Below are 13,130 nucleotides of genomic sequence, written 5' to 3'. Positions count from 1 at the left end.
AAGAACGTGGATTTAGAGTTTGCTTAGGAGCCAACTGCTCTCAAATATGTATGTGATGGAGTAGGGGTAGCAGGTCAGTGGATCAGGTTTTCCATTATGAACTCTGACCATCAATGTGGATAAGAAGAAATCATAAATACATATGTTTATATGTACATTTCTTGATGTGTGTGCATCTGTGTCTGTGTGTGTATTTGGTCTGAGGGATCTGCGTCTATGCATATTTGTGTTTTGTGTGGGCGCATCTGTATATGTTTTGAGTTTATGTTTCAGTAAATGGTTTGGCTGTTTCAGCAGCTTCAGTGCACCATGGTGGCGGTCTACAGGTGGCAGTGGGGTTAAAGAAGGTGAGTTCAGGATCTCCATAAGAGAAAGAGGTGAAAGGACTTGGACTAAAGAAAGGCTTATAGAGGGGGCCTTGTTAAGACGCTGAACATACATATGACTTGCATTTCTTTGTGTGTGTGTGGTTAACTGTGTACTTCCAGTAGTACATGATGTGTGTATGTGTGTAACCAAAGCCTTGACTCTGGAGAATTTGTCAAAGAGCCACCTTATTAAAAGGGACTATAAGGAAAATCTCACATGGAGTAGGTTCATTTTCATCCTAGGCTAAGAACTTTTGTTTTTGTGCGTGTTCTAGAATAGTTTTATTCCCTGTAACTAGAGAAGTCTAGACTTTAGCAACAGCCAAAGGTCACAGCTCTAGAAAATCCAGAGAGAAACCGTTAAGCAATCCCCACCCCTTAGGACTCTCTCTAGATATGAGTATACTGTGCTTTGTATATAGAGATGATACTCTTGACCCTCCCGTCTGGGGCATGTGTGTGTCTGTGTGTTCGGAAGGTTTTTTTCAACCTTATCTAATTATTCTTAAATCCAAGAGGCCATACTGTGAGATGACCAGCTGGGACCAGATATGCCTGAAATAGAACAGAATATGGTAGTGGCCCAGGAGGGAATGGGGCCCTATCATTGGTCCCTTCAGCTCTGCTCTTCAACCTCTGAGCTCCCCAGACACAGAAAAGCAGAGTGCCTCTCCCCATAAGTGAGCGATACCCAGGCCCTGTGCTTTCCAAGGGCGGTGTCTTCAGGCACCCCCTGACCTCAGTGCCCTCCATTCATTTCTTCATCACCTACAGCAGAGCCTTGGAGAACACACCCAGGCACAGCAAGGCCAGGGTGACTTCCTCGCTCTAGCACTCCAGATGGAATTGATGAAAGCTGGACAATACGGAGAACATCTTAAAGAAAAGCTGTTGTTCACCATGCAGGAAAAGGCCTTTTTGAGGCATAACGTAATTTTCAGGTTTTGAAGGGAATGTGAGCAGCAGTTTTGTGCATGTGGCCTGCGGGGATCAGCAGAGGGGTCCCTTCCTTGGTGGCTGGAGGTCATGTGGAGCCTGATCAGGGCCCGAGCATCCTCTCCAGGGGGTCTGGACTCAGAGGCACACTTAAGACATGGTCAGCAGGCATGCATACCCCACTGCACTGTCTGGATTCTGCCTGAGGGTCAAGTGGTGCAGCTTAATAGACCACAGGGAGACATTTGAATGCACTCAGGTCAAAAGGAAGGGACCTGGGGCATTATCCCCAGGCCAGAGGTCAGGGAGGGCTCAGGCAGGCGTCAGGACCTCAGATGGTTCTTCGGGGCTATGGAGAGAAGGGCTGATTTTCTGTGCTTCTTGGAGAGATCTTCCCAAGACTTCAGATTTGGTCTCTGTAGCCGCCTATCCAGGGACCCTGCCACCAGCCTTCTAATACTGAGTTTGACCTTGTTGCTGAAGAGCCTCTTCCCCCATTTCTAGGCCTCTGTAGGGTCCTCCTCAGGAGACTGGACTGTGGCTCTGGACTAGTCACATGATCTTGTATCCACCAGAGCTTCCACAGAGAAGGGGGTCTGGCGAAGGGAGAGGGCAGGGCCCCAGGAGGTCATGTGGTTTCCCATTCTAACTCTTTGCCTCAGAACCCTTGCCCTCCCAAAGGAGAGCCTGGGACACGAGCGGTGTGGGAACAAAAGGAAACACACAATGACAGTCTCCACCTGCAGCCGCCGTCAGCTGCATCGGCAGGGCCGTTTACCCTTGTCACTCTGATCTCCCTTGACGCAAAGGAAGCAGCACCTCAAGTCACCCCCAGAAGCATCCTGCCCTTGCCCTGTGTAATCTGCCAGAACATTGGTATATTTCCAGTCCCGAGGACACACCTGACCCTCCCAAGAAGCCCCAGCATGTACCTGGACTCCTTCCTGCCCAAGGAGACCCATCATCTCCCAAACACATGCGTCTGATCAACCCTCTAAACCTGTCATAGACGCTCGTATTTCTAACCTGCGGAATGACTGTTTTCTGGCTCTTGTGACCCTCCCCTCTCCTGGTCTTTTCCTTACCTTTAATAACTGAATGTTTCTTAGGCCTCACCCTGCACATACTCCAGCTTGTCTCCCAGAACTTCCTGATTAATCCTATATAGGTTCCCACCAAAATCTTGACCTCTGATATCTGCAGGACAGGAAGGGCCTCTCAGTGTCATAGTGTGGAAAGACAACTCCCGGTTCAAGATGGCACAGGAAGCTCATGTATATAACTACACGTAGGTTTCCATGAAAATGACTAAAGGGACATGAAACAGGGGAAATTAGGTAAGGGTGCCTTTCACATACAACTTAAAGACATGTTTGCCAAATGGAATACTCGCCAAAGAGGGTCCAGATTGAGAAAGGGCCTGATCAAATTGTATTTCACGTAAGTGAAGTTTTTCCTGTGGATGCAGTGCTAGAAACCTCAAGGACAAAGGCATCGAAGGCCACACAGAGCAGCACGGCCTGGAGCCAAGGACACACCAGGGGACTGTTGGCAGGAGCCAGGTCTCAATCCCACTAGTGCTTCTGGGAACTGCGCTTGGCCAGAGAGACCTCCAGAGCCAAGCTCCCTCACAACACAACATGCTGAAGTTTATTTGGCTGTCCTTGGCAAGCAGGATAAAGCAGAGCACTGCCTTGGCTGGCACCTGACAAGAGTGGGCAGGCTTATTAGAGAAGAGGCTGCCGCAGTCACACACACACACGCGCGCGCACTCCTTCACACACACGCGCTTTAGTACCAGGAGAGGCTTCTGCTCTGTTACGGCCTCTTCTGGCTCAGCTCTTCTTCTCCCCCTTAGAGATGACTGAGTCTTCCCACTGCCCTTTCTTCTCCCCCTGTGGTGATTTGCCAACAGGAAAATGAACCAGATATGTACAAACATTCAGTAGATCAGAAGACGGGACCTGTCTGAGGAGTCAGACTTAATCGCCCCCTCTGTAAGCAACAAAGGAAAAAAAAAATACTTTAAAAGCTCCTAATTTGTATTCTTAGCAGGATATGAGAGGATATTATATTTATGACACAAAAATAAGCAATAATGAAAACAGGGCAATCTGAGATGAAGAAAGATTAAACAGAGATGAAAAACATGATCACCCAATTAAAAATGGAATGGAGGCAATGAACAGAAGATGGCAAACCACAGAAAAATGAAATCACTTTATTATAAGATAAATTTGAGAACTCATCTCATAATGAAATGAAAAAGAGAGTTCTTTTATATTAATAAAATGTACAATCAATCCACAGTAAAACTTTATGTGCCAAATAACATAGCATGAATAAATTAAATCAAAATTGCTAGAAATGTAAAAAATTTTAATAAAGTCACCGTCATTGTAGAAGATTTAATATACATCTGTTACTCTCTGGCATATCATCTAGATTAAAAATAAATAAGGATTTAGGTACTTGAATAATAGAATGAATCCAAAGAAAGTAGAAGAAAGATATGTTTAAAGATAAAAGGAAAAATGACTGAAAAAAGAAAACTAAAAAAAAAAAAAAAAACAGAATAGAATAGACAGAATTCTAGACAGAGTATGCCGGACTGATCAAGGAACAAAGAAGCCACAAATGTATAATTTTAATAATGAAAAAGAAACATAGTCATAGATAAGATACAGATTATGAAAACAATTAGAAAATGGTTCAGTTCAGTTCAGTTCAGTTCAGTCGCTCAGTCGTGTCCGACTCTTTGCGACCCCATGAATCGCAGCACGCCAGGCCTCCCTGTCCATCACCAACTCCCGGAGTTCACTCAGACTCACATCCATCGAGTCAGTGATGCCATCTAGCCATCTCATCCTTGGTCGTCCCCTTCTCCTCCTGCCCCCATCCCTCCCAGCATCAGGGTCTTTTCCAATGAGTCAACTCTTCTCATGAGGTGGCCAAAGTACTGGAGTTTCAGCTTTAGCATCATTCCTTCCAGAGAACACCCATGGCTGATCTCCTTTAGAATGGACTGGTTGGATCTCCTTGCAGTCCAAGGCACTCTCAAGAGTCTTCTCCAACACCACAGTTCAAAAGCATCAATTCTTTGGCGCTCAGCTTTCTTGACAGTCCAACTCTCACAACCATACATGAACACTGGAAAAACCATAGCCTTGACTAGATGGACCTTTGTTGGCAAAGTAATGTCTCTGTTTTTGAATATGCTTAGGAAAAGCATAAGCCAAAAACTAAGAAAGCTTAAATGGGATGGAAAATTTTTATAGATAAAAAGTACTGATATCAGGAAAAAATACAAATTGGAATAAACCAATAGCCATTTAAAACATGGGAATTCTCCCATATTCTCTCTCAAAGTGCACAGGCCTAGACTGTCTTACAGATAAACTCAGAACACTTCATGGAACGATTAACCCCTACAATAATCAAACTGTCTCAAAAAGAGGAAAATTAGCACTCATATCTCCACCCATTTAAATGGGACAAGTGAAAATACTTATATCAAACTGAATAAGGACAGTATAAAGTATGAGGCCAGTTTCACTTATGATCATAGACCAGGAGTCCTAACAGAGTATCATGTTGGATCTAGCTGCACATTAAAACAAAAATAGCCAAATGGGATGGATTCCAGGAATATAAGAATGTGTCAATATTAGAAGAGTTCCTAATTTTATTTACTGGGTAACCCATGTGAAATTACCTTTTTTTGTAGGTCAAGGGCTGTCAAATATCAGCAATTTTATTCTAGTAACAGATTTGCATGCTAAGTTGCTTCAGTCGTGTCCAACTCTTTGCAACCCTATGGGCTATACCCCACCAGGCTCCTCTGTCCATGGGATTCTCCAGGCAAGAACACTGGAGTGAGTTGCCAGCCCTCCTCCAGAGAATCTTCCCAGCACCAGAGAGCAAACGTGCATCTCTTATGCCTCCCACGTTGGCAGGCGGGTTCTTTACCGCTAACACCACCTGGGAAGCCCATAAACAGATTAGCAGAGAAAAATATAAGATCCTGCCAACATATCCCAAAACATGTGATGAAAGTCAGTACTTGTTCATGATTTGCAAAAATATCTCATAAAGCTATGGACAGAACTTTCTCAATCAGATAAAAAAAAATTTCTAGCAACACCTGTGGCAAACATTATACTTAATGACAAAACTTCCTAAGGATTACCGGTAAAGTCAGGAACAAGAGCAGCTGTTCTGCTACCATCAATAGTATTCAGATCCAAGCCACTACAATTAGACAAAGAAAAGAACACATGAACCGTAACAATTAGAACGGAATATCCTAATTGTCTCTTATTTGGGAAATACGAAACAACCGACCAATAAATTATCAGAACCAATAAGACAATTTAGCAAAGCCACTGATGTTTCTACAACCGATTCAAACACGTAATAACAGAGGAGGAAGAGTTCTCATAATAGAAACAAAAACTGCTCAGACACCTAGGAATAAGCCTAACAAACGCGTATAACATTAACTGAGAAAATTATAAAACTTTATTCTGAAGGACATAAAACTAAAATAAATGCAGGGAGGTTTCATATTCAGGGCTGGCTAAAGTCTATGAACGGGCAATTCACAGAAGAGGAGTGAAGAATTGAGAAGCATGCAAAGAGATGTTCCACTTTGGTGATAATCAGGGACATAAAAATTAAAACAAGAAACCATTTCGCACTCATCATATTGGAAAATTTTAGAGTTCCTGGAAAGAGCAAGTGTTGGCCAAGATATAAAGTAATGAAAGCTGCCCTACGCTGCTGGTAGAGAGATTAAATTGGTGTACTCTTCGGAGAGCAGACTGACAGTGTCTAACAAAGTTGAAGATGTATCTTCCCTGCGTGACCTGCTTCTCCATTCTAGTTCTACGTGTATGCCATAGAGAAACTTGAAAAGGTGTGTGAGCAGATATGCATGCGGCAATGTTCGTAGGAATGTTACATTGTAACTGTGTGCTAAACACGATCCACTTGACATATTTTGAAGGCAGCCATCTTGCTGACCTGTCTTATTAGATGTAGTGGTTTCATGCATATTAAAAATCAAGTTTATTTGTCAATTACACCTCAATAAAGCTGAAAAAAGTGGAAGCATCTAATACAGAAAAAAGAAGGTTAGATGTACTGGCTGTGTACAGATTCTCTCAGATTTGTCAGGGATAAATCCATCACCTATATATAATGATGAACTGGACCATCAAAGCCATTTTCTTATGGACAAGCAATATTCTGTTAGGAAATAAATGCATACAAAGACCCAAATGCCAAAATCAATAAAAAATATTAAAGTGCCCAGGAATAAGTACAGACTTTACTGAGAGATATAAAAGACAACTTTATTAAGTGGAATCAGATGTCATATATATGGATAGGAAGACTTAATATCATGCAGATATATGTTTTCTCTGTTATCAATCCGTATATTTAATGTTAATCAGTGAGAATTATAGAAATTATTTTGGGTCTTTTGAGGGGAGTACGGAGAGTTGTTGTTTTTCTTAATTTGAGAAAATTCTTGAGTTTATCTAAAAGAATAAATATGAGAGAAGAATTTCTTAAGTTAAAAGAAGACAAATGAGAGGGGACTTGCCCTACTAAATATTTAAATACATCACAAAGCTATCATAATTAAAACAGTATAGCTCATGTACATGCGTGTTAAATCGCTTGAGTCATGTCTGACTGGGCTGTAGCCTGCCAGGCTCCTCTGTCCATGGGATTCTCCAGGCAAGAATACTAGAGTGGCTTGCCAGACCCTCATGCAGGGGATTTCCCTGACCCAGGGATTGAACCTGTATCTCTTATGTCTCCTGAATTAGCAGGTAGGTTCTTTACCACTAGCACCACCTCAGAAGTCCAGCTCACATGCAGGAATAGACAAAGAAATAACTTTGGTAGCATAAAAGTTGACCCCCAAAATTTGTTGAACTATATATGTGATAAAGGTGGCTTTAAAGTTGATAATGGGCGAAATATTTACAGAGTTAATTAGTTAAAAATGGCTAATCAACAAGGAAGAAAATGTATCTTATCTTTTGTGCATGCTAAGTCGCTTTAGTTGTGTCCAACTCTTTGTGACCCTGTGGACTGTAGCCCACCAGGCTCCTCTGTCCATGGGATTCTCTAGGCAAGAATAATGGAATGGGTTGCCAAGCCATTCTCCAGGGGATCTTCCTGATCCAGGGATCACACCATGTCTCTTAGGTCTCCTGCACTAGCAGACAGGTTCTTTACCACTGGTGGCCCTTAGGGAGCCCATCTTATCTTTTACCATATGCCAAAATTCCAGGTGGATTTAAAGGCAAAATTACTAAAAGAAGCTATTGTATTATTTATTTGAAATGGCAGCCCACTCTAGTATTATTCCCTGGGGAATCCCATGAACAGAGGAGCCTGGCTGGCTACAGTCCATGGGGTCACAAAGAGTTGGACACAACTGAGTGACATCGGAAGGTCTGATGTTGAAGCTGAAACTCCGGTCCTTTGGCCACCTGATGTGAAGAGCTGACTCATTTGAAAAGACCCTGATGCTGGGAAAGATTGAGGGCAGGAGGAGAAGGAGACACCAGAGGATGAGATGGTTGGATGGCATCACCGGCTCGATGGACATGGGTTCAGGTGGACTCCAGGAGTTGGTGATGGACAGGGAGGCCTGGCGTGCTGCGGTTCATGGGATCGCAAAGAGTTGGACACGACTGAGCGACTGAACTGAACTGAACTGAGTGACTAACCCTTTTACTTCTTTCATACATTTATTAGGTGCTTCTTATGTACCAGGGAATTTTCCACATATTCTGGACAATGATATGCCAACAATTATATTTTTAAATATAATTCATAATTATATTTTAAATTTTTTAAATATTATCATAATAGTTTTTAAATTTGCACTTTATTTGAATCAGGATCCAAATAAAATCTACCCACTAGATTAGTTGCCTCAAGTATTTTTTGTGTGTTTAGATTTCTACCTCCATCTCTTCTTTTTTTGTTGTTGTTCAGCCACTAAGTTATGTCCAACTCTTTTGTGCCCCGTGGACTGTAGCCTGCCAGGCTCCTCTGTCCATGGGATTTCCCAGGCAAGAATACTGGAGTGGGCTGCCATTTCCTCCTCCAGGGGATCTTCCTGACCCAGGAAGCTCAAACCCACATCTCCTGCATTGGCAGGCAGATTCTTTACCACTGAGCCACCTGGGAATAATTTACTTGTTATTTATTTGTGACTTGTTTGTTTATTTGTAATTTATTCATTTTATATGTTCCTCTGTCCTCCATATTTCCTGTAACTTGGAAATTCGATACAGTAGCTTGATCTTAGTCAGGTTTAATTTTTCTTTTGACAAAATGACCCCATAGTTATTGGTGTCTTCCATTAAGAAACATATGGTGACTAGCTGTCTCTCTGATTGTGATGCTGGCAAATGTTGATGACTAATTCCTTGATCAGTCAATTAGAAAATATATGTGTTAATGGGTAAAAATATTTTTATAGCAATCTGGATGTAACAGTGAGCAAAACTCTTTGAATTGGTGTCATCTCTATATCTGTTGGCACTCCAGAATTCTCCCAGTCTATCCATGACATAAAGCAATTGCATACAGGATCTGGAAACAGACTTTTGAGGCTCCCAGGGGCCTGAACAAATCTCTGTAATATACAGCACTGTTAGCTTGAAGGATGACTTCTTTTAGAAAGCTTTGCTTCATAAATAGTAGGATGGAAATATTGTTCCAATTTGCTGGCAGCTGGCACCACATCCTGTGCCATGCACAAATATTCATCACCCACCCATAGATCCCATCTTTGATATTTACCAAAGCACCAGGGGGTCCTTCACTCAATCACAACTTCTGTTGTTATTTGCACAATTGTCTGGAAAGGAGCGGCAACCTCAGAACCTGGGGAGCCAGTTCATTATTCTGATGACTGCTGTCTTTGCTGGTGCTCAGAAGTTCAGGGGACAGATGGGAGTCAGGGAAACCAGATGCCTGCATGATTCCACCCCTGGCTAGCCCAGCAGGCCCTGGCTGGAGCCCTCATTTTAGGAGGGAAAGGGGCAGAGGCCGAGTTTGGGGAATGGGAAGATATGTGACATCTGACACCCTGGACATTTTAACTCCATCCTGCCAGATCCCAGGGCCCTGGTCCTGCAGAGTGTGAGACCGAGGCCGCTGCCACAGTGGGGTGGGGGTAGTGTGCGTGTGTTCTCAGCTGTGTCTGACTTTGATGCCCCATGGACTGTAGCCCACCAGGCTCTTCGGTCCACGGGATTTTTCAGGTAAGAATAATACTGGAGTGGGTTGTCATTTCCTACTCCAGGAGATCTTCCCAACCCAGGGATCGAACTCCCATCTCTTGTGTCTCCTGCTTTGGCAGGCAGATTCTTTACCACTGAGCTACCAGGGTGGGATTAGGGAGGAGGACAGCTATCTCATCTCCTGGGTGTCTCAGATCAAGATAGCATATCTTGCAGTGCAGAAATGCCAAATGCTTACAGCCTCAGTTCAGTTCAGTTCATTTCAGTCGCTCAGTCATGTCCAACTCTTTGCAACCCCATGAATCACAGCATGCCAGGCCTCCCTCTCCATCATCAACTCCCAGAGTTCACTCAGACTCATGTCCATCAAGTCGGTGATGCCATCCAACCATCTCATCCTCTGTCATCCCCTTCTCCTCCTGCCCTCAATCTCTCCCAGCATCAGAGTCTTTTCCAATGAGTCAGCTCTTCACATGAGGTGGCCAAAGTATTAGAGTTTCAGCTTTAGCATCAGTCCTTCCAATGAACACCCAGGACTGATCTCCTTTAGGATGGACTGGTTGGATCTCCTTGCAGTCCAAGGGACTCTCAAGAGTCTTCTCCAACACCAAAGTTCAAAAGCATCAATTCTTCAGCACTCAGCTTTCTTCACAGTCCAACTCTCACATCCATACATGACCACTGGAAAAACCATAGCCTTGACTAGATGGACCTTTGTTGGCAAAGTAATGTCTCTGCTTGCAGCCTATGTGTCTGCAGAAACAGTTGGCTTGGGCAGTCAGGCTGGCTGCCCCAACCTGGCCTCCCCCAGCTGCTGAAGAGTAAGCTGGTGCCATAGTTGGGGGAACTAGACCAGAACTCCCCTGGAAAGGTTAGAACAGCAACCAGTTCCTAGAGATCGGATTCACACCAAGATAGGCTGAGCACAAAACTGGTACCAAGTGAAGGTGAGACAGATTGATAACCACATGGTGGCCAACTCCACTCTGCTGTCTTCCTTGCATCCAGGAGCTCAGTGCCCTTCTAACAGTTGTTATCTGTGCTGAACTCTGGGAATGTGGGCTGTGGGTTCGGGAGCTCATGTTCCAGATAAGGTCATGCTGATAACATGGGGTTGGGGTCTCTCCTGTGCCCAGGTCTACGATGGCAATAACAACTCTGCCCGTCTGCTTGGGGTGTTCAGCCGCACCGAGATGCTGGGGGTGACATTGAATAGCACGTCCAGCAGTTTGTGGCTTGATTTCATCACTGATGCTGAGAACACCAGCAAGGGCTTTGAGCTGCACTTTTCCAGTAAGTCTTTCTCACTTCTGAGTGGACCATGAAATCGGACTCTCCCTGGTTCTGCACACTGGGAGGCTGGGCTCCGGGATGTCACCCGTCAATTAGTGGGTTTGATTTTTTCTAACTGGTGCACAATTAGCTGATTGTTTCCCCTAAGACCCTGTGCCCGTGATGTGAATAGGTTGCCACTTGGTATACAGCTCCATGGTTACACCCGTGATTAGCTGAGCTCAGAGTTACAGTACACCTTTTACTCACTCATCACCTTTAACTCACTAAAAATAATAAGCGCTGAGTCTTTTAATTAAATCAACCAAAGATAGCCTCTCCTAATCATGACATTTATAAAATAATGTTCAGCTATAGTCAGATGTAAAAAATGCAAACACTAATGTATAATTATGTTCTTTTTTTACCACTCCTTGAAGAGTCAAGTGTTGATTCCCTTTTTTCCTGACTGTAACTCCCTCCCTTATTCCTGAGATTGCAAAAAGAAAAATCACCCGAGGTTTGTCCACAGCTACAGAATACTTGGGGTGGTATCTCCATTCTTTGGCTTCACAGCTATTTTATTCATTGATTTGAGCTTCTACTTGCCCAGTTGCTACAAAGAAATGTGCTTTTTATAGGCTACTTTAAAATCCAGTGAGTATCCATCAACCGATGAGTGGGTAAGTAAAATGTGATATATCCATCCATACCATGGGGTACTATTTGGCCATAGAAAAGGATCCGGTTTTGACCCATACTACAACATGATTGAACCTTGAAAACAGGATTTTAAGTGAAAGAAGCCCGTCACAGGACGTGTAGACATATGTACTGCATGATCCATTTATGTGAAGTGTCCAGAATAGGCCAATCCACAGAGATAGGAGGAAAATTGTTAGTTGCCTGGGGATGAAGAAGTTGGGGAAAATTCATTTTCCGTTTGGGGTGATGCAAGTGTCTAAAAGTAGATTGTGCTGAGAGTCGCGTAACTCTGAATAGACGAGAAGACACTGCACTGTACACTGTAGATGGGCAAGTGTTTGGTATGTAAGTTATACCTCTATAAAAGTGCTAAAAAAAACCCACAATGAGTCTACCCAAAATGACTCTTGCCTGGACATGGGGTCTGTGCCTGTCACTGCAGGCACATCGATGGAAGAGGATTAAACAGAGTTGCCTTCCAATTCCATCTCTGTCACCTGAGATTGGGTGACTTTGAGGCAATTTGTGTGACCTTCCGCAGTCAATATTCTCAGCTGTGGAATGCATAGTCACTCGTCCCTAAAGGAATCCTGTGAATAAAACACAAGAGGTGATCCAGGTGACTGTGCCTGAGGAGCTCTGTGTAAGCTCACAGAGGTGTCCTTCTCCAGGCTCATTCAATAGAGTATATACTTCAGCAGGATGAAGCTGAGCTGTGAAACATATACGCAAAGTGACTTTTCCATATTTCCTATCAGAATGTCTCAGGGAGCAAAGTGGGAAAAGCAGCTCCTGCTAGCAAAATGCTATGGCTCAAACAAACAAACCAGAAAAACCCAGAAAATCCAGACCCTACACCTGAAAACTATTAAAAGCTGTCCTGGAAGAAATAAGTCGTTCATATACAGTGGCAGGCAAGGGGGGACACTCTGTAAACAGAGACCCTGACCTGAGCACAGTCATGTGGCCCCGAAGCAGTGCTCTGTAAGACACGTGCCGGTGGCTTTCTTAAGGACCTGCACACTCTGGGATGGGGGGGATGGGCTGCAGGATGTGGTTTGTGCCAGGCCTATCATGCTCACTCTTTTCTCTTTTCCCCAGGTTTTGAACTCATCAAATGTGAGGACCCAGGAACCCCCCAGTTTGGCTACAAGGTTCATGATGGAGGCCATTTCGCTGGGAGCTCCGTGTCCTTCAGCTGTGACCCCGGGTACAGCCTGCGGGGCAGTGAGGAGCTGCTGTGTCTGAGCGGGGAGCGCAGGGCCTGGGACCAGCCCCTGCCCACTTGTGTCGGTAGGAGGCCTCTTGCTCTGCAGGTGACCCCTCGTGCGTACTCAGCCACTTCCTTCGTGTCCGACTCTTTGCGACCCCATGGACTGCAGCCTGCCAGGCTCCTCTGTTCATGGGGATTCTCCAGGCAAGAACACTGGAGTGGGTTGCCATGCCCTCCTCCAGGGGGTCTTCCCAACCCAGGGATCGAATTCACATCTTTTATGTCTCCTGCTTTGGCTGGTGGTTGTTTGTTTGTTTGTTTTTTACCACTTTGGTTGTCCCCTAATGCAGAGTTCCA

At 44.2% G+C, this 13,130-nt stretch overlaps 1 protein-coding gene across 1 annotated transcript in view; it reads left to right on the top strand.

The window, feature by feature from the left end:
* The window catches only part of CSMD2 (CUB and Sushi multiple domains 2), a 682,283-nt gene that overhangs the window by 477,952 nt on the left and 191,201 nt on the right, over positions 1 to 13,130 (top strand). The window contains exons 23-24 of the mRNA XM_069545242.1: positions 10,720 to 10,876; positions 12,662 to 12,853. Of these exons, the coding sequence (XP_069401343.1) occupies positions 10,720 to 10,876; positions 12,662 to 12,853 (349 nt within the window). The remainder of the gene's footprint in view (positions 1 to 10,719; positions 10,877 to 12,661; positions 12,854 to 13,130) is intronic.

Source organism: Ovis canadensis, chromosome 1 (genome assembly GCF_042477335.2).
Source record: "Ovis canadensis isolate MfBH-ARS-UI-01 breed Bighorn chromosome 1, ARS-UI_OviCan_v2, whole genome shotgun sequence".
NCBI lineage: Eukaryota > Metazoa > Chordata > Mammalia > Artiodactyla > Bovidae > Ovis > Ovis canadensis.
This window is presented reverse-complemented; position numbering and strand designations above follow the sequence as displayed.